This window comes from Alligator sinensis, unplaced genomic scaffold (assembly GCF_000455745.1).
Source record: "Alligator sinensis unplaced genomic scaffold, ASM45574v1 scaffold803_1, whole genome shotgun sequence".
Classification (NCBI taxonomy): Eukaryota; Metazoa; Chordata; order Crocodylia; family Alligatoridae; genus Alligator; species Alligator sinensis.
Window position 1 is genome coordinate 441,303 of NW_005842886.1, and position 26,222 is coordinate 467,524.

General features: G+C 43.3%; 1 protein-coding gene across 4 annotated transcripts; it reads right to left on the reverse strand.

The window, feature by feature from the left end:
- Positions 1–184: 184 nt before the first annotated feature.
- On the reverse strand, positions 185–26,001 carry NUP54 (nucleoporin 54). Of its 4 annotated transcripts, XM_025192076.1 has the most exons (13): positions 25,974–26,001; positions 23,821–23,982; positions 18,297–18,380; positions 18,024–18,152; positions 16,292–16,521; positions 13,615–13,802; positions 12,288–12,484; positions 9,213–9,267; positions 6,178–6,271; positions 4,908–5,015; positions 3,724–3,843; positions 1,459–1,569; positions 185–1,001 (listed from the first exon to the last, which is right to left on the reverse strand). In XM_025192076.1, exons 1-13 carry the CDS (start codon positions 25,984–25,986, stop codon positions 873–875), a joined length of 1,620 nt encoding a protein of 539 aa, XP_025047861.1. In that variant the 5' UTR covers positions 25,987–26,001; the 3' UTR covers positions 185–872. The 4 variants fall into 4 exon arrangements, with proteins under 4 accessions (XP_025047861.1, XP_025047860.1, XP_025047863.1 ...); XM_025192075.1 differs by lacking the exon at positions 25,974–26,001 and having other exon boundaries at positions 23,821–24,058; XM_025192078.1 differs by lacking the exons at positions 23,821–23,982; positions 25,974–26,001 and adding an exon at positions 18,942–19,128.
- Between the last annotated feature and the right edge of the window lie 221 nt (positions 26,002–26,222).

A 26,222-nucleotide genomic window follows, 5' to 3' on the forward strand; every position in this document is an offset into this window, starting at 1 on the left:
GGATAGGGCCAAGTCTGCAAAGCAGGAGTAGTGGGGGAAACTAGTTCCTCCTAGAACCCAATATCTTGATAGTAAAACACTTGAGACAGTTTTTGAATGATACTGGTTGGCCTGTAAATCACTATTTGTGTTTGGATACACAAGCTCGATACCTTGCCAAAGAATGAACAATGCTGTATGCAAATTATGAAAAAGCAAAACTTTATTTACATTTTTAAGAAATTAAAGAGCCAAAAGAAAAAATAAGGACAACAGTTAGACATTGTTTTATTTCTTAGAAGCAAGGGGATTTTGCAAATTTTGACTATGTAAAATTATATAAAAATATAGCCTTTGACTCCCTGTAGTGCAGAGAGACATACCAGTGACACTGATCCACGGCTTGCCCCACAGACAGACAAATTGAGTTGCTCACACTATTAAGTACAAGTTTGCAACAGCTTAGTTGTTTTAAAGTAGTTTGTAGTCATAATTTTAGCACTAGTGTGTGCAAAATTGAATCCTTTCATGTTTTTAACTTGCAACAGAAACAAAAAATTGAAAGGAGATATAATCCTTTAGCACTGCATTTAAGGCCAATGCTGTTGTAAAAATGTACAATAGTACATACTTTTATAGCAAAATAGTATCTGAACAGATTCAGTTTTCCTTTTATTAAAACATAGATAGCTTTATAAAAAATGTAAACCTTCCAAAGGTTATCATGTTCGAAAAGCTTAGAAGAGGCTTTACTCGTTTTAAAGAATACAATCAATACTAGATCTCTGAGAACTTGCTTTAAGATGTTTTATTTTACCTGGTCAGTTTCAGCCTTAGAAGGGAACCCTGAAACAAAAGTAACACATCATGCACCCTTAACAGGTAGTGACACATCAACTGAAGACACTTCCTCTGATTGGGATACTCTCATTCAGTCCATGTTCTATTAGTTTTATATCCTCCAAATCATCTTTTATAATGCTGATCAAGTGACTCAGGCCTTCTTGTTGCTGCTTTAAATGCTAAAAATAGTTTTAAAAAAAGGAAAGAAGAAACATACTAAACAAACATGAAGAAAAAAAATGTTCCTTAAGTTTATTCTAGAGACTTTCCAAATAGGATAAAAAGTTACTGTAACATAAACCTACTGTTTGAAGTACATTACTTTAAGACATCTGGATCAGCATTTAACAAACATCACAGAACATTTCAATTTGCCGTAGCAATTTTACATTGGCACCACAGGATAATTACTTCGCAATCCTGATTACTATTCATTGTACCCTGAACTTATTCAAAGGAAAGCCAGCAACAGCAACAAATGAACAAGCCCATTTGAACCAGGTTTAGTCCCCTTAAAGTTTCAACACGCTGCTTTTTCTATACTGTTACTTATAAGCTCACCTCAGAGAGCTAGTACCCTCCAGCACTCAAAGTATTCTATGATTTTGCCTGCAACTCTCCATGACAATTACTTACTTGCTTGATTTCCCGTAACAGGTCTGCATCTATGTAGTATTTCTCTTCAGCCCTCACAGCTCCAAAATGATTTTGCATCCTGATCTGGGACATTAATTCATTTAACCGACCCTATGAATAGATACAAGACAAAGATATTGAGAGAGAAAAATATAGTTTCTTTTTGCCATCAGTGGTCCTTTAAATATAAAATCCTTAAAGAAAGAAAAAAAAAAGCAGCAGCAGTTTTTGGCTCAGCTTCACCATTCAAAGAAAGAAAGGGGAATGCAATTTAGAGCAAAAACTAATAAGGATTATCTACAGTTGTTTATAAAAACTACTTCAATACTATCTTTATAAGGACTAAGATAGGAAATAGAAATCAACACAACAGATCTCACTGATCATTTCCTGAGAAAGCATGAGCTCTCTCTACAGCAGGGGTGGGCAATGATTTGGGCCGGAGCATAGGCAGAAGGAGAAAATCTTATTTGGGCTGAGTAAAACTTAAAAGATACTTCTACACAGACACACACCACCCAGCAGGTAAGTGTATAGGGGGCAAGGGGGCAGGGAGGGAAGGGGTGTGGGGTGGGCAGATTGAGGCCCCCATGGTAAGGGAGGGAGTGGAGCAGGGGATTGGGTAAACAGGATCCTGGGGCAGGTTGTGGGAGAGTCAGAACCCGGGCGGCTCATCCACAGGCATGGCAGGCACCCACCACTGTGTACACTTCTGGGGCAGGTATGGGGGGGGTGGCATATGTCCCCCAAATCTGTGCATGGGGCTTCACAGAGGTGGGCTGCCTGCTGCCAGTCCCCAGCAACCATACAAAACCGCATGCCTCCCGCATGCTGGCTGCACCAAGGCCCCCGCCCACCCATTGATGGGAGACGCATGGTGTCGTGCAGTTGCCAGGGCACCAGCAGCAGGGCACAGAGCCGCAGCCCACAGCAGCAGCCCTCCTACCTGTGCACAGATTCAGGGGGCACATGCCCCCCTCGCCTGCCCCAGGGGTGCACAGAGTGGTAGGAGCCCCCTGCACCTCTGGACAAGCTGCCCGGGCTCCAACCCTACCACAACCTGCCCTGGGTCCCCGTTCACCCCAGCCCCTGTCCCACTCCCTCCCTCACTGCAGGGGCCTCAATCTGCACCCCCCACTCCCCTTCCCAACTACATACTTACCTGGTGGGCACTTGTCCACACACAGCAGGGCCAGGCTGAGTTCCTGGCCGCCTGCAGGCTCCAGCTGCCCATCTATGCTTGTGCACATCCCTCCCCCACCTGCTACAGCTGCCCAGAGCCCACACCCAGCCTGCCCTATGGTGCTCTGTGCTGCCACCACTGCCCCATGTTTATTTTTTTGGGGGGTGGGGAAGAAAAGAGAAGAGGAGTAGGAGGAGGAGAGTCTAAGCTCTGTTAGCCCTGGTCTTCTGTTGTCTATGCCTCTTAGGGACTAAGTCTGGGTGAGTTGTCACAGGCTGGGTCAGCACCCTGCACCACAGCTCACCAAAACTCCCCAAGTGGCCCTCCAGGCCAACCCCAGACAGAGAGAACAAAGGTTCAAGGAGAAAACTCCCTGCACCCCCTCCTGCACCCCAAGTCCCCAGCATATGGCTGGGCCAGTGCTGCACTGTCTTCCCACACTGTGGATGCAGCTGGTGTGGCTCCTGCCCAACCAGCTGTGTGCCAGCGACTCAGTCAGGCAGGAGCCACATCAGCTGTTCCAGCTGCACCTACAGGGCGCAGCCCACAGCGGTGGGAACACAGCATGGCACAGGTGCCTATGCCCCTACTAAGCCCTGACCCAGCACAGCTCGGATAATCTGTGGCTCCTGGACCTCTTCCCCATGACCCCCTTCCTCTTCCAGCCGGGAGAACCTTACCTGAGCTTTGACTCACTGGGCACAGAATCAGAGTGGTGCGCTGACAGCCTTGCCAGGCAAAAGCCTGGCCAGGAGCTCAGCACCCCCTGCCTTGGAGCGTACACTGGCAGCTGGGGGTGGGAAGGGGGCCTGCTGCTGCACCTGGCTGGCATGGGGAAAAGGGGAAAGGTGAGAGGCATTGAAAGCCTGGGCAGCCGTGGGCCAGATGCAATTCTCTTTCAGAGAAGCAGCCACAGGCCATGTAAAATAATCTGGTGGGCTGGGCTGTATAAAATAATCTGGTTTAAGGGCTCTATTTTTCCCACCTGTGCTCTACAGAGAAGCTAACAGTTTGGGGGACACTCTTTTACTGTTCTACTACAATAAAGAACAAAATGGTCCTTTATTATGGAAAATGCTCACCTTGAACTGAGTAGGTGCATTGAGTTCACACTGAATTGTGTCTAACTGTACACGAAGCTGTTCCTCATCAGCCTGAATGGCATAGCCACTTTTCCTCTGTATCTCTTGCTTAATTAACACCTACAAAAGGAACCACTAAAGTTAGAGGTTTGGAATGATTATCTTACCTAAAATTCCTGCTATGTGCACAAACTCAAAGGCCTTAACCACGAGGGCTGCTGCATCTTGGACACTATAAAAAAGCTTTAAAGCATAAGACACAGCAAATGCAGACAACAATATTCTATCTACACTTTTTTCTGGAACCTAACACTAACCTATTTCTTGGACTTAGAAAACTATTTTTCTGTATCTAAAATCCCTATGTTCTTCCATTTCCCACCACTGTATCTCATTCAAAACCTTTCACCCCCAATTCATTTTGCCCTCATTCCTGCTGCCCCTGAAATATAGAACTCTTTGCCCTTTTTGCATCCAGACATCTCTTGATTCTTTCAAAACTTCCTCCTTCTATTCCTCAATAATTGCCCCAACTTCCTTCCTTGATGGTGATCCCGTCTCTTGCTTTGTGTTTATTTTAAATTGCAAGCTATTTAGAGCCATTTAGACCATTTTACCCAAGTTTGCAGAGTGCCCATACAGAAGTCTCAAAGCAAGCTGCTGAGATACTGAATAAAATGCAGCACATATAAAGTGAACTATCTTCATCTGAGATCAAGCTTTTTGACATAACAGACATGAATTCCAAACAGCTAATTAACACAAGCATAACAGAATAATAATCCCATATACCAGTCAACACACTTCTTAATCATAGTAATCAGAAGCGGGAAAAACACTTTTGCTATAATTTCAGTTTTTTAGGAAGCACATAGTGCAGTCAAATGTATTAATTACATTGTTTAGGGAAATATAATTATAAGAAGTTGCCACAAGTGGAAGGAGTCAGGAGTGGATACAGCACCTGTAATTCCTTTCCTAACTCAATCGTTAAATGACTCAAAACCATGGGATTATTTTCCCACTGGAACAGTCGGGTTTCCCAACAGGTCTCTGCAAGCTAGTCTATCTACTCATGCTGAATTATTTTAAAAACATAGTAAAATGAAGTAAATTAAAAATAAACAGATCCACTCTATTTTTTCCATGTCTATGGACCACATATCAGATCATCTAAGTGTTACCTGTAAGGTCCTGTGAGAAAGATCCATTAGTTTCCTCTTGTACTGTGCTATTTTTGCCATAGTTGTGGTCTGATTTTTCTGTAGCTCACTAATATCTTCTGATATTATCTAAAAAGAAAAACACTCTTCCAGCTGGAGGCCACAAGACTTTCTTACTTGCAAGGGGAGTAAATGAGCAGAACTCGTGCATTTCATGCCATTAGAGATTCAAAGCAACTGTTAGTCCAAAAGATGCAGAGCAATATTTAAAAAACACCTACAAAAGCCATGACAATCCGTGTAATAATGCTACCACAGTTCCTTTCACATTAAGTCTATTGAAGCCAAATCCCAGGCTTTGCCTTGAACCACTGTCAGTTTGTCCTGCGTGCATTTTTTTAATGATTAAAAGTTACAAATCTCTTCTATGTGGGAAGGATACGAGTGCAGCTGAGGAGCCCCATTCTTTCTGGTTCCTTTAGTTCCTTTCCTGCATTCTTCTATTTTCTCCCTCACTAAAGTCTCACCTAAGGTGCTTACACCAAACTTATTACCATGATCATCACCATGGTATATTAGGATCTCTTAATAGTCCTGAAATAAAGAGAGTACCGGCTAGTCAGGCCAGGATTTAAAAAAGGGACATAGGGAAATCAGGCACCAGACTCCATGGAAGTCTAGAGATAACCAATTCTTTTAGCCTCCTTTGAAAATCTGTGCTTGAACAAAGACATTAAACTTTACCAGATAACTGATAATTTTGTTTTCCCTCTCTTTTTATCAAAAGTAAACTCTGGGGAAAAAAGAAATATTCATATAAAAAATAACAAACAATAGTATATGCCTGAACATTAAATGAAAGCACAGGGACCATCTCATAGGCTTTCAGGTCTAACATATAAGTAGAGTATGCCTCTGATTAGGAAAGTCCTAACAGCTTCTGTAAGGACAGGCTTGTGTACTTCTGGTCTACAGTGAGAAAAAGAAAAAGTTATGCTGTCTCTTGATAGTTATTAGTGAAATAAAGCAGCAGCAACTTCAATTACATACCCTAATCACTATTTCTAAAAGCAAAAAAGCATGATTGCATAAATCAAACTCATATGCTTCTCTACATTCTAAAGTGTGAGCCATTTGGAATTACTGAGACACATCCATGCTTCCAGTGTTCCTTTCTTACAATTGGTAGCCTAAGAACTCAGATGTTTCTAGTGCTACATCTAATAAATAAATAAATAAATAAATAAAATAAAAGCAAATGTTTAGAACTAAGCACAAAAATACCACTTACATCTAATCTGGTTTGATGCTGTTTAGTCATTTGATCTTGGACCTTCAATCTTCTCAGCAGTTCTCTGAAACCCACCATTGGCACAGGAATAAGTCTGCAAGAATAAAAAACCCTGTTATAACTCAGAAGATTTATAGGAACATTCAATATAAACAAATCACTCTTGAATTACAGGTGATCTTATGTGGTTACAAAGAGAGTCACTTAATTAGCAATGTCACATTCAGAATTATTCACCTTTTATACCAGGGATGGGCAAAATATGGCTCACAGGCCAGATCCAGCCCAAGAGATTTTGTCCAGCCCACAGCTGGTCCCTCAGCCCAGCCCAGGTGCAGACAGCTGGTCCTGCCACCCTTGAGCGTGCAGCAGGGCTGGGGCGGCATGGTGACCCAACTTAGTTCCTGGCAGTCCCAGCAGCGGCAACTCCTTTCAGCTGCCACCACCACCACTAGATCCATCCCCACTGCCTAGATCCATCCCCACCACTAGATCCATCCACCGTCTGCCTCACACACACCACCAGAGGTGGGACCCATGTGGGCAGGGCATGTGACCAGGTGGACTGGATTGGGCTGCAGGCAGGCATAAACTGGTGTCCAGGAGCAGGACAGGTGGGTAGGCAGGGCCAGAACTGTGGGGTGGTGACAGTGCAGGGCCAGAGCCATGATCCACTGCCTGCATGTCCCTTCAACAGGCATCAGGACCATGGGTAGGGGCGTACAGGGAGTGGATCATGGCTCTGCCCCAGGCCCTGGTTCCACACCATCACCATCCCAAGATCACAGCCCTGGCTCCACCCACCCACCCACAGTTCCACCACATCTGCCTGACTGGGTGCCTTTCCTGCACAGGTCCCAGCAGATCTCCATGGAAACCCCGGGATCACAGGGTGGTGACAGTGTGGGGCCAGGACCCACAATCCTGTAAAGCCGCAACCAGCTCTCTGCATGCCCCTACCTTGGAACTGGTGCGTGTCACAGGGGTGTACAAAGCAGATCATAGCTCTACCCCGGGCCTGGACCCAGGCCCCACGATCCTAGCCCTGGCCCCACATGCCTGTCCCATTCCTGGATACTGCTCCCTTGCCCATCCACAACCCCATTCCATCTGCCCAGCTGCACATGGAGCACAGTCACTTGGGGAGTTTTGGTGAGCTGTTGTGGGGAATGGGAGGGAGAATGCTGGCCAAGCCTGCAACAGCTCACCAAAACTCCTTAAATGGCTCTCGGGCCCAAATAATTGCCCACCCTTGTTTTATACCAACTATTAAGAAGGCACTGCTGACCCCAAAATCAAAGTTATTAATGAAGTCATAGATGAAGTTCAGTTACTGTATGCCACCACAACTCTAGTACACTCTAGAACAAGGGTGTCAAGCTTAACCAGGACCCCAGGCCAGGTCCAGACCATGGGGGTCCTTGCAGGCTGGATGTAGATCTTGCAGCAGTGGCAACATGAGCAGCAGTGGTGCAGGAATTAATACAACCATCCCACAATTGTCTTCCCCTTCCCCCTCCACCACCAACATGCACCCTGAACAGGGTTCTGTAACTGAGAATTCAGGAGTGGGCCCCATCCCCAAAGTTTTGACTCTTCTAGGAGGCCCACGGGTCATATGAAAATGGCTGCACACAATAGATCTGGTCTGTGGATTACCCCTGCTCTAAAGCTAGAGTTTTGCAACCATTTACTGCCTGCAAGTAAAAATCCAAATAAGAGTTTTGACTCTAATATCACAATCTTCTGTTACCACAACAATACAAGTGTCTATTAACTTCAAGAGTACTGCCTAGACTGTGCATGTGTACTATGTGCTGACTTGACACCATCTCTATGCATTACTCCAACTGAGCTGATTACAGGGCAGGAGAGAAAAATCGAACCAGTTACCAAGGAGGTTGAATTAGCTTCTCCTGGATCCTAGAGGAAGATTTTTCCCTACTTGTCATTTTTTTGAAGGAGGTCTTGATTTCAACTTTGTCCATCATCTCCTTGCTTACCTAGCTTAGAATTATGATCTCCACACTGCACAACTGTACCTCCTATGCCAGTGGTGACAAACAGCCTGTAGGCTGGATCTGGGCTGTGGAGCTTTGTAATCCAGCCTGTGGGTCACTGGACCAGCCTCAGCTCCACACACTGCATGTAGCATGCAGGCTGGACCCAATACCACGTGTGCTGCAGGCAGCACAGCAGGCTGGGTCCAGGGCGTCCCAGGCAGCCTGTGCCCTGGACCCCTGTCCAGTGTGCAGTGCTGGGTCCAGTCTGTGGTGTTATGGGCTGCACATGCCCCAAGCCAGGCCCAGAGGCTGGTGTGTGTACAGCGAATCCAGGGGCTGGCTGGTTCAGTATGTAGTGCACAGGACCGGGCTGCCCACACAAGCTGCATATGGTACGAGGAGTTGACAATGGGACACATGCTCCATGCAGTGCTCTGCTGGACCCAAAATGAGTGCACAGGGCCAGTCACCAGGGCATCACACAGAGTGTGTTCCCCATGCCATATGCATGGCCAATCCAGCTGTGCACACCCTGTACTGAATCAGCCAGACCCAGGGGTCACTGAACGTGCACTTGACTCTGGGGTCAGCAGAGGGTGTGCACTGTCAGCGATGCATGGGCTGGACTCAGCACTGCATGTAGTGCAGGGGATCAGGGAAGCAGGCTGTATGCAGTGCCCTGGATCAATGCCCACATGCTGCCTGCAGCACTGGGTCCAGTTTGCATGGTGCAGACAGCATATGACATTTCCAGGCCCTGGGGCTGGTCCACGCAGGACCCAATTTGATGGGTACTCTGCAGCTGTTCCGTCCTGGTTTGGCCCACAGACTGGTTCAGGTATGCTCATCTGGCCTGCAGGGATGGATGAGTGATACCCCCCTCTCCTATGCTGTCTCCTAAAGTTGCCTATAAGATACTTTAGAAACCATTCAAATGTCCCACACTCTCTTCTTGAGTCTTTATTGTAATGCTAAAAAAGTAACAGCACAGCCACAATAAATAAATAAATAAAAATATACCACTAGACTTACTTTTCAGGATCAGGATTATCCACTTTGGCTTGTTCCCAGATAATAGGATCAACACCTACAAAAAAGATTTTTTTTTTTCAGTAAGGATAAGTCTCCACATGGTTATCATCCACAGCATTAAAAAAAAAAACATAGCAGAAGCAAGCCTATTTGCTATGGTAAACTGATAATAAATTGAAGATTAAATTGGTTATAAAATCGTGGTCCCAAATCTTGTGGGAATACTGAGGCCAGATTAACAGTTTTAAGCATCTTACTCAAATCAAGCAGAAAAAAGAAAATAGTGATTAACAGATGCTTTGGGAGTATGTCTTAACGCTAAGGATTCTAATGAAATCTTGCCCAAAACAATATAAAAAGTGATACAAGCAAGAATTTCCTGAGCTAAATCATTTAAACAACCCAGGGAAGTAAGTGTCACTTTCAACAACAGGAAAACAAAGGAACTGGCCTGAAGTCATACAGCACGATTGCTATCCATCATCATTAGCACTTAATATTATCTAGCCCAGAGTGTGTTCACGTGCACACACTACATGTATTCCTTCTGAGAAAATGAAGCCTAAAAGTAAGGTAAGAGTAAGCTTTATTTTCATCGTTTCATAGTTGGTAGGGTCTGAAGGAACCTGACCCCCTGCCATGACAGGAAAGAGTACTGGGGTCAAACGACCCCAGCAAGGTGTTCATCCAGCCTCCTCTTAAAAGACCAGGGTAGGAGCCAGCACCACTTCTCTTGGAAGTTGGTTCCAGATCATAGCCGCCCTAACATTTTGGTTTGTTTTGTTTTTTTTTGCTATAGCAGCAGCACCTTAAGTGTTCCAGTTAGGGCCATTTAAGATAGGCATTTGTCAGTGAATCTCAACTAAGGCACCATGGCACCTAGGGACCTTGGAGATCCTTCCAATGGCACCTTGGAGTGCTACACAAAGTTAACATTATTAGGTCTGCAAGCATGATTAACAAAATAAATAGAAATCCACAGTTATGGTCTGAATTCTTTGCAACAGAAACACTGCTCTATTTTTTTTTTCCTGAAGTTAAAATTTTTTTTAAAAAATTGTGAAACTAAGAGCTCGTATTTTCTGAGGGGCTCCTCAAGTCTAAAAAGGTTATGGACCCTGGTTTAAATCTTTATTGGGGCCACTTAAAAGTTAAGTAGAAGAGGAGAGAGAGCACAATTTAAAAATAAAACAAATCAAGAACGATGACAAGCAGTAGCCACAATACCCCACCACCCTAACCCACAAACAAGTATCTTAAAGTTTCAGCAAATAAGGTAGCTTTGTGGCTGTCTATGAAAATCTCCTTTTAAGCACTGGAGATGGCAGAGGCGAAAGCATGAAAATAATTTTCAGATAAATTTGGCTAGCAGACACTTAAGACTAGTATCACTGTAAAAAGATGCAGGGTCTGATGTTTCAATAATATGAAAGCATGACTAGTAAACGAGCCAGTCCAAATTTTCACTGAAAAAACTGAAGTGTACTTACCAAGATTCATAGCTAATGATCACTAATGAGATAATAATCATAAGTCACTTACAGTCATAGTATCCTAGTATCATAGTATCTAGGGTCAGGAGGGACCTGAACAGATCATCTACCCTGACCCCCTGCCACAGGCAGGAATGAATGCTGGGTTCACAAGACCCCAGACAGGTGATCATCCAACCTCCTCTTGAATTTGGTAGGGGCGCAGACCACTTCCCTGGAAGTTGGTTCCAGATTGTGGCCACCCTAACTGTACAATATTGCCTTCTGATCTCTAACCTAAACCTATTCTCTATCAGCTTATGACCATTGTTCCTTGTCACCCCAGGTGGTGCTGGGGAGAAAAGGGCTCTACCTATTTGCTGTTGATCTCCCCTGATGAGCTTGTAGCAGCCACCAGGTCCCTCCTCAGCCTCCTCTTGCTGAGGCTGAACAGGTTCGGGTCCCTCAGTCTCTCCTCATAGGGCCTGTTCTGCTGCCCTCTCACCAAGCGGGTGGCCCTCCTCTGAACCCTCTCCAGGCTGGCCACATCCCTTTTGAAGTGCGGCACCCAGAACTGGACACAGTACTCCAACTGCAGCCTGACCAAAGTTGCATAGAGGGGGAGTATTACCTCTCTGGACCGGTTTGAGATGCACCTTTGGATCAAGCAAGCTATGTCAATTCATAAATATTAAAACATCCTCTGGTAACATAAGATGCTTCATAACAGGGGTGGCCAACCTGTGGCACAATAGGGGAGGGAGCAGAGCAGCAGATAGGGCAAGGGACAGGGATCATACTGGCACTCAGAAAGGGTATGGAGCTTAATTTATGGCATGCCTATCAAAAAGGTTGGCCCCCCACTGCTTTATAACTTCAGAGCGTTAAGAATAGCAAGCAATTTCTGAGGTACGCTAATCAGTAAAGAAGTTTCAAAAACTTAAAATTTATCCCAATGCTCAGAAAATATATGTAGCTTAAAACAAGAAAACCAAATTACAGATTGTTAACAGTATGGCTTACAGTAGTGTGTAACCCCTTACTGTTGAGTTCTATATTTAGAAACTTTGCATCAGACACTATAAAGCAGAGGCAGGCAATTATTTCAGGAGGAGAGCTGCTTACTGAGTTTCAGCAAGTCATCAAGGGCCGCATGCCAGGCAGCCAGGGGCAGATATATATTAATTTTCTAAATTTTTTAGGGGCCCCATGGCCCAGATAGAATGGGTTGGCAGGCCGCATCCAGCCTGCGGGACGCATTTTGCCCACCCCTGCTATAAAGTTATACTTTGGTAAGAGCATTAGCAACATTTGCAATAGAGATGCTAGTGTGCAATATACCCAGTAAAACTACAAGTGACACTTAAGCTAAAAAGTATACTCAGGTCCATCCTCCAAGTCATTAATAAGATACCAACCAGGGCTGAACTTAGGACAGATGCCTGGAAGACCCCATTTGATGCCTTCTTCCAATTAAATACTGAGCCATTGATGACTATTCTTTCAACACTATGATCTCATCAGTTACATACCCACTTTTAATAGCTTCATGCAGTTTGCAAGCTAGTTAGGTACACCATTAATTCAGTGCCACAGTACATACCAGCAGGAGCATTCTGTAAAAGCTGCTTGATTTGTGCAGGAGAAAGTTCTGTTCTTGCCATGGACATGGTGATGCCCAGCTGCTGTAGCGATGCCTTTATGTTAGCTTGCTCAAAATGAGCATACAAGGTTGTTGCTGGAACTCTTCTGGAAGTGCCATTGGGTGACCGCTCAACAACATAAATGACGACTTCAGTCCTGAACAGGAAAATGTAAATAAGCCATAGGATACCAATATCTCTGTTTAATGGCTTACTGAAATCAGATAAATTAAACTACAGGCCTGGGACAACATCATAAGCAGGAGGAGAAAATTATGATTTAATTTCTAGTGCCTTCAAGTCAATTACAAAAAAATATACACGTAGCAGAATAGATTACTTGCCGACAACTACAATAACTAGGACACAGCACTCAGAATCACAAAGATTCAATGTAGCTTTAAATACTGGTTTACTATAAATGAATGAAGCTACATAGCTTTTAAGAGGATCTACACACTATGTTTTTCACTGCACATTAAAACTAGCAGCAGCAGGGGAAAATGCAAAGGACATCCTGCAGGTATCTATTTGATCTATGTCAACCCAGCTCAAGTTCTGTCATTGGGGAAAAGATGCAGATACTATAGTACTTGTCTTTTCAATGTGTTGAGTTATCCAGTATGTTAGGATGAAATCAGAATGTGTGTGGAAGGTAATAACAACAGTCACAACGTGTTACAAATATTTAAGAGAGCTGTAAAAACAAAACAGAAAAAACCAAAACAGACAAACACATACGTATTGTCATGAAGTAATCTGGCACCAAACGCACTGAACTAGTCTGTTAGGCAACAACAAGCAAAACAGATACTATAAAAGATGTGTCAATGTGCATCCAAATACCGATCTACCTTAATCACCTGACAGGTAAAGCTTTCCTGTTGTTTAAATATTCAGTATATTTATCCTATTCACAGTAACCAATAAGCACAGACCTAATTTTTTCCTGTGCTGAACAGCAGGGGCGGGGAATAATTTATTCCCAGAACTTTGATTTTGGTGACACAGACAAGGAAGACACAGTAGATTTAATGTGTTATCCAAAATAATGGGGGAAAAAATAGGTCCTGCCTAAGAATACAAATGACACTGCTTAGAGAAATTACACACAAAATTTTCAGCACATATTTGAGTATTCCTTTAAGAATCTACTGAAAAGATTCAGCAGAGCAAGCTGTGGCACTGAAGCAGACTGACTTTAAAAGGGGCAACGTTTTACATAAGCAGAGAAAAACAAAGATAAAGAAATGGCCAAACTCGCATGTTAAAGAAATATTAACATACTGGTCATCTGGCATTGTTCTAACACCTTCTACATTAACACTGAGGGTCTGGTTTCCTCCCAGTATTTTGTGCAGAGATTCCACTAGCTGCTGCTGTTGGCTTCGGATATCTGTCTCTTTCCTATTGAAGACCAAGACCACTAGCCCATCTTCATCCTTAGTGTTGGGCATGCAACAATAGCCCACAGCCTGTAGTACAAGAAAGAAAACAAACAAAAAAACAAAAAAAAAAAAAACACACACCATGGATATTATTAAAAGTTCTAGTGGAAAAGGGATAGACCACTATACAAAGGCAAGGCCAGAAGATCAAGTTGTAGAACCTGAACCCTGAAAGATTACATTCTTTCAGGCATGTTTCAAACTAATTCTAAGAACAACCAAAGTACACACACGGTATTAATAATTTTATAAAACACTAGGCACACTGCCATTTTTTTAAAAGCACACTCAAAAGTTATCAATAAATGGTTTGAGGTTTGTTTGTTTGTTTTTTTAAAGGTAACTTGTAGAAATGTTTATTCTCAGTCTTCCAAAAAATTTCTATTAGGGAGATTCTATTTTGTTCCAACTTTTTTTTTTTTGCATTTTAGATCCAAGTTGACTTGAACAACAGAATATTATACAATTGTGAAACTAAAATGTGACAGCAGAAATGAGTTTTGAGTTGGTAATTTTCAAGTACCCAATATAAACATTGAAAAAAGAAAAATGAAGGGTTACTTTGAAATTACAGTTATCATAAGGAACCTCCTACCTTCCTACCCTAGATCAAGACAAAATATTGGAAAATAAGGTATGCACACTGTGTACTTGTACAAGGTGTAAGCCTTGAAATTAGTTACTGGGAACTCTAATATATACAAGAGCCAGTTTTCCCTCTCAGCATAAAGTGTCAGCATTTTAATGTAGGCTTCTAAACAGCTTCTAAATAGGAAAACTCCAAACTTCTTAATTTTCTTTAAAAAATCATCTTTATTCTTTTTGTGATAAGCTTACAGTTAGAAATAGAATCTTGAACTGCTGATGATACCACACAAAGAATAGATGGAACGCAACAGTGATTATTTGTTAATTAAGTGATGTGCAGGAAAAATTTAAACAGGATTCTCATGATGTTGTGGTTGATGCAATGGAGAACAACTTGATGTTACACTGGGTCTGAAAAGTAATTATATTTTTCCAGTTTGAAAATTATCTTTAAAAGTTTCTGTTAGGATTTATGTGACAAGGCACTCAAATTCATTTCTCAAAGATCAGTTCCCCTTGGACATTTATTTTTTAATGTCCAAGGGGAACTGATCTTTAGTTTTAGTAATAACGCTAACTTAAAAAAACTCTGTCAGTCATTACTCGTTTGCATATGTTTGCAATCCTTAAGTGATGCCCTGATTTCTGAGCACTCAAAGTTTTATCTGTTATGCACAGGAAATAGCACAAGTGTTATAGTTACTAACAGGCAGACAAGGTTCCTCGGGTGAATCTGAGATCTTTTATTACACCAACCCAAATAGTTGGAAAAAAGTTAGTAAGCAAGCTTTTGGGTTCAAAACCCTTTGTCAGGCTAAGGAAGCTTCAGCAGTTGGTGTGTGCTCTTCCTGGATGGAATGAAAAGTAAAGAAGCCAGGGGCTGGGCTGGGGAGTCAGTTGCCAGGCAGATTATAATGCATCAAAAATCCAACGTCTATGTTTAGTCCATGATTTTTAGTATCCAGGAGGCTGATGAAATGGAGTTCATAGGTTCGTCCCTGGGAAGTGTTGTGTAAGTTTCCCTTGAGGATCAGGACTGAGAGTTTGGAGAGAGAGTGGTTTTCTTGTGAGAAACGTGCCCCCACCGGTAATTGGGTATTTCTGTCTTTGATAGATTTCCGGTGTGCATTCATTCTGGTGCGCAGTTGTTGTTTGGTCTCTCCTACATATTTTCCATCAGGGCATCTGGTGCATTGGATGAGGTATATTACATTTCTGGAGGTGCAGCTGTAAGATCCAGGGATGCTGATGGCTCTGTTGTGGGGTGTAGTAATAGTGGGGGTGGTGGGGATGTGTTGGCAGGTTTTGCATTTCTTGTCATGGCACGGTCTGGATCCTTTTGGTGCGTTCTGGGCTTGAGGAAGTTTGCTTCTGGTGATGAGGTTAGCGAGGTTCAGTGCTTGTTTGAAGGCTAGGACGGGTGGCTCTGGGAAGATCTTTTTAAGAATAGGGTCTCTTTCTAGTATGGGTTGCAGTTGTTTGAGGATTTTTCATACAGGTTCAAGGGATGGGTGATATGTCATAACCAGCGGTGTGCGATCTGTTGGGGGGGGAGGGGACAGTTCTGTACTGTAGCAGTTCTTCACAGGGTATCCGGGTGGCTCTTTCAAACGTGCAATCTACCTCTCTGGAGGAATGTCCTTGCTGGGTGAAAGCTGTTTTCAGATTGGTAAGGTGGCAATCCTGGGTGTTCTCTTCAGTACAAATGCGGTGGTATCTGAGGGCTTGGCTGTAGATCACAGCTTTTTTGGTGTGTTTAGGGCAATTGCTGGTTCTGTGCAGATATGTATGTTGGTCTGTGGGTTGTTAGTTACTAACAGTGAGTTTGTAACAAACTAATTCCCATTACAAATTTAGTCTTAATGACAGCCAATAGCTTAGTTATTTTCAACCCATTTACACTGAGAAAGGCAACAGAAATGTCATACCTTAAATCTGCAAAAGGGATTTTCCTGTGTGAAGTCCACTGGAGCAATGTTGTTGTTAAAGTATCCTTTTCCTGTCCCCCAAAAAGCCTGTAGCTGGTTCCACTTTGCCAAAATCGCATCTCGCTCATCTCCCAAGAGAGTAGGAGCTGAAAGAGCACTGGCAGTATTTATCAGCTGGTTAGACTGGGCAGGTGCCTGAGTAGGCTGACTGAACAAGCCACCTCCTAATGCTGTATCAGACACAGAAAAAAACAGAAGTTCTTTAGAAATAAAGGAAGATTAACTGGCTAATGCATCTCACACAAAGCATTAACAGCAACATTGTCTTTGCTGTTATCTGAATTATTATTATTTTGGGGGACACCACAATCTTTGGGTGTAAATAAAGCAGTCCCAAGTTTTTTCAAATGATTTTTCACCTTCCATTATATATGGAAGATGACAAACTGCCATCAAATTCATGACACTGAGACCCAACCGGCTCTTCAACTTATCACTTGTCACGTCTCAGAAAACAATATTTAAGAGGTTGTTATGGTGTTTTTGACTACTGCAAGCATATGAATAAATTTAGTGAACAACAAAGATGCTTACCACTTTTACAGTGTTTTCTTTCTGTTGGAATGTGAAAATTTTAACTAATGTGCAGTAGAGTTGTTCTCTCTCTAAACTTCTGCCACAATTCACATGGAGCTGTATGCATTTTACAGCTCTCTGATAGTTTTTATTAGCTCAGAAAGCACAATAAAGCAAGTGCCATTAGCATGGATATTCAATAATAGAAAGCAACACCTTTTATGAAGAGGGGGTCTACATCTACCCAGTTGCACAACATTCTTGGATGCTTCAAAAATCTGATAGGTAACTTGTGATTGTAAAACACCACAACAAAACAGTCAGCAAAATCTGAATCTGTTCATATCTTGACTTTTCTACAAAAGACATTTGTCAATATTTCCTTCCTCTCATCAATTCTGGCAAGATTCTCACTAACAATACTAAAACAAAGAAAGAACCTGAACTATGTGTGGCATTTTCAAGGATGTAGCATTACTATCTATGAGGATTCTGGGAACAGCCAGTTGCAGCATCCCCACTGCCCGCCTTGAGCAGCCCATGCTCTGTGGTGGGCAGCAGGGGCCTGCCCAGAGCCTGAACTGCCATGGCAAGCAGCAGGGAGGCTGCAAACGGCTGCACTGGGGTCCATGGAGCCTAGTTAGAGATTCTAATCCCCCCTCCCTCTCGCCCTCTCCTCCTCCTTCCCTGCCATCTTCTGGTTCCTTCTGGGGCACCACGTGGCTTTCCTTCCCTGTCAGACTGTGCCCCATCCCCTGCTAAATGATAACTGGTAAGCTGTAACTGGTTATCATGGGGCTTATCAGTTAAACAATTAATTGTTTGACCATTCACATCCCTAGTGCATTCACACCTAAAACTCCTCTGTGGCAGCAGAACCTTTATTCTTTTTGCCAACAGCTACACCACTCCTGTCAAGCAGAATAAAGTTTCTGCTGTCACCTGGAAACCAGAAGAAGGTATGTGTAGATACTCCCACCAACTGTAGTCTCAACAATGGGTGCCTTCCCAGAGTGCATTTCTCACTATAACAATGGTAAGTAGAGTTGCAGTGAGCTGACAGAATAGCATGGTTGCATACATGCTCTGGCAGTGGCCAAATATTAAGCAGTTAAGTATTAAATAATAATTAAAAATAAAAAGTCTTTGTACTTACTAGTCTGCTGCTGTTGTGTACTGAATCCTCCAAAGCCTAAACCAGTACCTAAACCAGTACCAGTTCCTGTTGCTGTGCCAAAACCAGTACCAAATCCAAACCCTTTGTTCTGGGTAGCACCAAAAAGCCCTAATGGGACACGTAAAGAAAAATTATGGAGAGAAGCAGAAGACAGGTGAACTGCAAAATAAAACAACTTCTACAATACCAATGCTAATTTAAATCTAAGTCATCTATGCATATTTTCTGTGACTAAAACTGCTGGATTCTTACCAGTGGTACCTGTGCTGGCAGGAGCAGAAAAGCTAAATGCTGGTCCAGCTGTGGTGGTTGTTGTCCCAAACCCTCCAAATGCACCTAGGGTATGAGATATACAAATAAACAGAAGGATTTGCCACAAGGTATGAAATCATGATAAGCTGCACACACTGATGGATTTTTATGAAGAGAAATGTTGACAGACAGATATGTAGATCACAAGCAAGTGTTTCACACTGATCACAGTTATCAGTTTTTTGACAGTAAGCAGGAAAGAACATGTGGACAATAAATTTATCTTGTAATGAATGATTTAAGGATATGGAAAATATTCCTTTAGTTAACAACAACTTTCTTGGTCATGAAAAAACAAGCTTATCAGTTCAGGATGTGCCTTTTCTATTTCCAAAATATTATAGCTAATACTAACATTAGTTATTTTCATTCTCTAATTTTTAAAAAGCAAAGCAATTTTTGTTGAGCTTTTAATACAAAGCAGCATGCTATTTCTGTACTTTCTCATTTAAGAGCAAATATAAACACTCAGATAAGACCAAGCATTCAGCATAACTTGCATAAAGTGGTTGTGCATAACCAGGACCATAAACAGAAATATTGTTTTATACTGAATTCTCTTTTTTTCCTCATGGTTTGGCAGACCTGTGGCAACACAAGAGTTCATCAAGTTGGCAAGTGGATGATAACCTAGGTCACAATCCTGCAAGAAGATCTATGAGGATGGATCCCTGTGGAACTCCACACATTTCCAGGAGACTGTGCATGGATGCAAGGATCTTCCTGCATGAATCACAGTGGTAGCATGGTAAACGCAGAATGGATATATCTGAATAATATAACGATACAAAGGAAGATACTCAGTTTTTGCTAAGAGTATTAGATGTAATGCAAGCGCATCCCTTAACATGTAAACGTATAAGATAGGTTTAATTTGGCAGCAGGGTCTAAAATATCTTCAAACTGTTCTGTTCAAATCTCCTTAACTGCAGATGTATCACCATACTATCTAACCAGAACTGCAGAACCAATGCAAAATGGTAATTTAAGAGACTTGACTGGGATCAGACTAATCCAAGAGATCTGGTGAGTGAAATATTAGTAAGATTTCATGCACACAATACGTGCAAGATACAAAGAAAAAATGTACTAGGAATCATCATTCTTGTAATCATAAACCAATTACAACATAACCTTTTTTTTTTTTTTTTTTTGTGGTAGAACAGTCCACTTCCATCTTTGAAGTATTTGCAAGAAGTCCAGCCTTTCTTGCTGGGCTTGTCTGTCAGGGGAGTGATCCAGGTCTGTGAGATTTCCCCCCACTAGGCTACATTACTTAAATATATGTTACTTAAATATATGCTTGTTTTGGAAATACTCTGGGGCTTTATCTTGAATGGCTGGTAACACCTGCATGCTACAAAACTGACTGGCTTATGACATCTAGCAGGTATAGTCTGATGTTTTACTTTTTTGGCTAGAGATCTAAATCAACAGATCCCAGCTGTCTGTAGTCCACAGCAAGTTGGCAAGTCATAAGGTACAGAATCCTCTCTAGTTTCCAGCTATTTGAGTTCAGGCTCAATATAAAAATGTGTCAAAGCAACTGGAAGCAAGGAGGATAAACCAAAATAGACATCTATTTGTGGTTTCTGCTACACAGAAGAAACAGGTGCTTTCCCGCAGGGACTGGAGCTGCCAACAACAGAATAAGGCAGCTAATCTATGTAGGACAAAGCTAAAGCAGCTGTAAATGTATATGAAGTAAAATAAGTATTTAAACTGAAAGTACAAGAGAGAAGGAATGAAGAGCATAAGAGTGAACGCTTAACATTTTTAGTACTATACTGAGCATGGGGATATAAGATGACAAATAGGAAAGGTCTGCAAGACACTCTTGAGATGTCCAAACAATGGAGGAATGTCATAATTTAAATAATATGAGACCAGACTGTGTGAAGGCTGTCAGGTATTTTCGCATCATGGTATCTGAGATTTGCTGGGATAAACCTACTGGCCCAGGGTAAAATACAGGAAAAGGTCTTGTGATTTAAGGCATGCTCCCCCCCTTTTCATATACCAAAATCCCTCAGCAGTCATGTCCCACATTGGCACCAATGCCATCACTGCCCAAATTATTAAAGTCACCTTCCATACACACACAGAGCAGGAAAAGTAACAGGATCTCAGGGAACCCTATGCAGAAGAGCCCATTGGACAGAACATCCATCATAAAGGCACAAAGTAAGGCAACTACTGAAAACAGCATGACAAAACAGCTAGCTTGAAATGACATACTACATATACATACAGGTCAGAAGTACAGGAAAAGTTAAAAAGTATATTTAGAAAAGCAGAATTATAGTCAATTAGCGAAAGCAAGCTTTATAGAGAAATAACAAACAGCACGGTATACGCAAAGCATCAAACAGATACAGTTGGTGCTAATTTGTCAATACAAAAACAAATATTAATATCTTAATCAAAACAGCAATGCATTAGTCATGAATTTATTTAACTTGCCATCCCTAAGCATAAAAAATAAAAAATTTATACTGGGTTGTTTTCAACTATGCTTTTGTTTTGCTCTTCCAAAAGATCAGCTTTGTGCAACTAGATTAAAAAAAAAAAGGTTTCCAGTTACATATGCAAGCTCCCATTCTAATAATGTTGTAATTTGACTAAATTAAATTCTCTCTTTAAAATCACCATACAAGTCACAAAATATTAGTAAAATTAGAATATGCATCAAAGGTTTGGCTTGAATTAGTCCAGATTCAACCATAAAAGCAAATCAATAAAATACATGTGATGGTGCCTCTTTACCCAGCACTGATGAGGCCTCATCTAGGGTACTAGGTCTAGCTTTGATTTTGACATTTTTAAAAGGACATGTAAAAGTTAGAGAGGATCTGGAGGTGTAAAGCAAAAAGGATAAAGGGTTTGGAGAGCAAGCCATATGAAGAGAGGGTGTAATAGGCACTCTGAGCTTGTGGAAAAGACAATTAAGAAGAGACATAATGGCAGTCTGTTTCCAAATACCAGAACAACTGCCATAAGAGAGAGGACACCTTTTCTCCCTTGGTACAGAGAGCAGGACATACCAAACAGCATGAAGTTTCAGCGAAGTAGATTTAGATTGGATATGAGGAAAAAACTTGTTCACTATTAAAACAGTGAGGCAGTGGAACAGACTGTCTAGGAAAACTGTGGAAGCTCTGTCTTCGGAAGTTTTCAAGAGGAGTTTGGGTAAGCACTGGTTAGAGATGATCTAGGAAGAGTAATGCCTGGAGTGTTCTGTAAAGAACAACAGCTGGAAGCTCATGTGACCCTGATCTCACACACAGATCACTGAGAGATAACAAAAGCAGCTCTGCAGGTTAGAGCAGGTGGATATTAGAGAGGACTACGCTCAGCAGCAGGAGAATGAAAGAGAGGTCTGCAACTGATTTAGTTACAAAAGAAGATTAAAGGACCCAGAATAAGTTTAGGGAGATTGGATGACAGAAAAGGGAGTTCTGGCTCTCCAGTTATGATGTGTGGAGTTGTGTTTGTTGTCCCCAGGCTGCACAGCAGAATGGAAGGTATTTAGTTTATCCCATGCTTTTGGGCATTGCTCGGTGCTACATGGGGCCAGGAAAGAATTTTTTCCTCTCCTTGCTACAGGTGCCGGGGGGGGGGGGGGGGGGGGGGGGGTCTCCACCTCCCCCACCCTGTTTTCTTCATAAGCACTGGGTATTGGTTGCAGCCAAGGCTGGGGATTTTGACTGGGACAAAATCCCAGAGGTTCCAGGGTCATGACCCTCTACTTAGGGTCAAACTGATTGCCACATTTAGTATCAGAAAGGAACTTTATCCCAAAGTCAGACTGGTATGGATGGACACTGGGGGAGTTTGCCTTCTTCTGCAGAAGAGGGCTATGCCCCCTGTTAGATCTCAAGTGCATTTTACCAACCCCTGGAGCAGCAAGACGCTGACAGCCCTTGTCCCCAAGCTTTACCTACGGCAAGTTAGGGTGCTTATGGTGTTTTGGGACATTTTGACTTGTAGCTGTGCAACAGTGGTTTTAGGAATAAATTAGATAAGGACTTGTATGGCATGATTTGGATAGGAATGATCTGACCACAGGCACATGGTTGGACTAGATCAGTGTTTCTCAACCTGTGGGTTGTGACCCAAAAGTGGGACACAAGAATATATACAAGGATCACAAACAAACTTAAAAAATAGATCAAGACACTTAAAAAAATTGATTCTCCTTTAACGGAGAAAAACATGGGAAGCCATGGCTTTTCTCTTGCGGGCTGGCAGAATTCCAGTCTGCGAAGGGCTGCTTGGGGCCCCTATGCCTCACACACCCACCTGCTGCCCCACACACTGGAGGCCTGGGGCCTTGGGGCATGGGACAGCAGGTTGGGAGTGAAGGGCACCGGGTTGGGATTGGCCACTGATGTTTACACATGGGTCCTGGACCTGGTACAGAAAAGGTCGAGAATCACTGGAGTAGATAACCTCTAGAGATCCCTTCCAGGCCTTACTTTCCATGATTCTATTAACTTACACTAAATTACATTTAACCAGTTAAATATGATTGTTCAAATGCATAAAACTGACAAAAGTACCGTAATACAAACAGTGATGAGACTGTGGAATGGATAGAATTCCTATACGAGCAGCTGTAAAAACCCCAATATCCCAAGGGTTTATTCTTCATAAATGAGAATGTTTAAGAAATACCAGTTAGATGTTTTCAGAAGGGAATAGTCAAGTTAAGGTAAATACACAGCCGATTATTTCAAATTGACAAATCTATAAGGGATTGCTGATTCCTGTTGCCACCAAACACTCCCAGAGTACACGCATTATGCAGAAAAAAAAAAGCTAGAGTGTAATTTCAAGAACAAACTTGCTTCTGTGCATTGTTTCAACAGTAATTAATAAACAAAGGCTAGCAACAAAGGCTATTAATTTAGTGCTGATCGTATAAAATTTGTTTCTCCACAGAAACTGTTTTAAGTGTGATGTGTTAATGATAACCAAGTGAAGTCCAATGAAGAGACATAAGAAAGACGAAAAAACAAGACGGCAGCAGTCCAAGAATCTAAGGTAAAGAAATGTGACTTTACAGAACAGCTCTGCAATTATTCAGTGTTACTAATATCTCGACATGGAATTATTGTTTTAAAATAAATCTAGCCATTTGTGAAGTAAACATTATTTAGTTTTACACTGGACAATGCATAGGACACCATGTTTTACTTTGTTTCAGCAAATATGGGGTTTTGACAACGTTCTCTTAACATCCGTTTCACTGGACTTGAACAGAGAACCCAGAAGTTAGTGAAAAGATTTTCAAAACCACATTTGTAAATTCTATTACAATTTATTACATTGTTTGGTCTCTCTAATTTGTCTTATGCAGAAAGTCATGATGTAGTTTAAATATTTATATACCAGAGTTCTGAAAAGAATTCTTGGACCCTGCTATCCACATTCATTACAAACAAGCATATGCATTATCTACCTGCACTTGCCAGACTGTTACCAAAATTGAATGGTGGCGCTGAGGTAGTGGAAACACCGAAATTCCCAATATTAAAATTCACTGCAGGGCTAGCAGTTAATCCGAAACCCCCAAAATTAAACCCACTGGCAGTGGAGTTTGCTGTTTCAAGCCCACCAAATCCTGACAAGTGGGAAGCAGAAAGAGAGCATGGTAGCATTAGTTTTGAGCAGAAGGTATGCTTAAGAAATAAAGCAACTTTTTTTTTCATTGGCAGAGGCTAGAAAAATTGGACAGATTAGGAAGTTAGAAGATCTTGAGGACAAGAAGGTACTCCATTTCAAATAGGATTAATTTATTCCATCCAAGTGACAGTGAGAGAACCTCTCCTGTTGGCAAGGCAGTTGAGCTTTGAGTGACCCGAATGTTTTACAGGCTGAAAGGGCTGAAAATAATTAGGCCTTTTCCAGCATGTGGAACCGCCTAGGACTTTGGCATCCAGTCAACTATCATTGTTTAACAAGGGTAACTGAACTTCTCCTTCCAATGATTTAAACAAGGGATGCTCAGCCTCTGGTTGGCAAGCCAAATACAGCCCACGAAGCTTTGAAATCCAGCCCACAAGGCTTTGCAGAGGTCAGGAAATTTAGCAGCGAGGGAGCAATGGCAGTACTGCCAAACCTCTCAGCTGCCAAAATCCTAGTTCCAAACAGATGGACCAGGGCCAGGCCAAGCTCCCCACTATGTAAAGCTGGACCAGAGCTGGGCTGCCCACCTCTGTAGGGTAGGATAGGGCCCTACTGTGCCTGCCCTAAGTGTTAGATTGGGTCCACTGCCAGATCCAGCCTGCAGAGCGATCGGGCACTGCCCATCTGGCCTGCTGGTGAAAAAGGTCGAGTACTACCAACTTAAATATATCTTTCCTCACCTCTCCTCATATACCTCAGCTAGATTTCCACATATCACAACTATCTTGGAACTTTTCTTCACTAGTAAAAGCTATTATTCCCCAGCACAGAGATGGCTGTGAAGACCTGACAGTGCTGGTTGCAAGCGACCAATCAGTCAGTACAGGCCAGGACACACTATGGATAGACTCACCTCAACTAATCATGATTGAACTTTTCATAATTATGTTGATAAAGCAGGGGTGGACAAAATATTACCCACCAAGGGATTTTGTCTGGCCTGTGGCAGGACCCTTAGCCCCGCCCAGCCCAGGAACAGGGGTTTAGCCCAGGAGAGGCATGTGCAGTCAGTCCCGCAGCCCCTGGGCATGCAGCAGGGCTGAGAGTGCATCAACCGGACTCACTTCCTGGCAGCCCCGGCAGTTCCTTCCAGCTGCCACCACGGCCAGACCAGGCCCTGCTGCCCAGGCACCCCAGCCTGTCTGCCCTGCAGCCACTGCAGGGTGCATGACCAGGCAGATGGGATGGGGCTGTGGGCAGCAGTGTCCAGGAGTGGGATGGGCAGATAAGGCTAGGATTATAGGGTAGGATCTTGAAGTGGTGACAGCGCAGGGCCAGGGCCAAGGGCAGAAGTGCAACCTGCCATCTGTAGGTCCTTGCAATGGGTCCTGGTTCCACAGGCAGGGTGTGCAGATCATGGCTCTGCCCCAGGACCTGACCCTGTCAGTGCCCCAAGATCCCAGCCCTAACCCTCATCCACCTGGCCATGTGCTCTTCCTGCGCAGGTCCTGGCCAGTCTCCATGGAGACCCAGGATCATGGGGTGGTGACAGCATGGGGCCAGAGCCTGGGGCAGAGGGGCGATCCGCTCCACACACACCCCTGCCCTCGGAACCGGTGCCTGTCGCAGGGGCACGTGGGGAGTGGACCATGGCTCTGCCCCACGCCCCAGGTCCCTGCTGTCACGGCCCTGCGATCCCAGCCCCAGCCCTGTCAGCCCACCCCAGGACTCCACTGCATCTACCTGGCTGTGCACAGAGCTGAGCCAGTTAGGGGGGTTTGGTAAGCTATTGCCCATGACAGCTCACCAAAACTCTCTAAGTGGCCCTCAGGCCTAAATAACTGCCTACCCCTGCGTTCAAGCATCTTTGCTGCTTCAGTGAAGATAAGCCCTGGGTATATTTTTATTCTGACACTGGTCTCTATCACTGCTGGCCCCTTCAGTAAGGTGGGAACAGGCTCCACAACCGCTACCCTGGAAACATACTGTTCTGTGACATTTCCTATCGGAAAGAGTTGCTTGGAATAACGGCGCTGCTAGGCCCTCCCTGCCCGCCTCCCCTCGCAGCAGGGGCCGCCTACTCCCCGGCGGGAGGGGAAGGGAAAGGAAGGCTCGGCTCGCGCGCCCAGCGCTACAGCGTGCCTCAGGCAGGGCTCCGCTATAAAAGGCCCGAGTGAGGCCCGACCTGGAAGGCCGCCGGGGGGCGGAGCGGGGCGTCCGGTTGCCAGGCAGCGG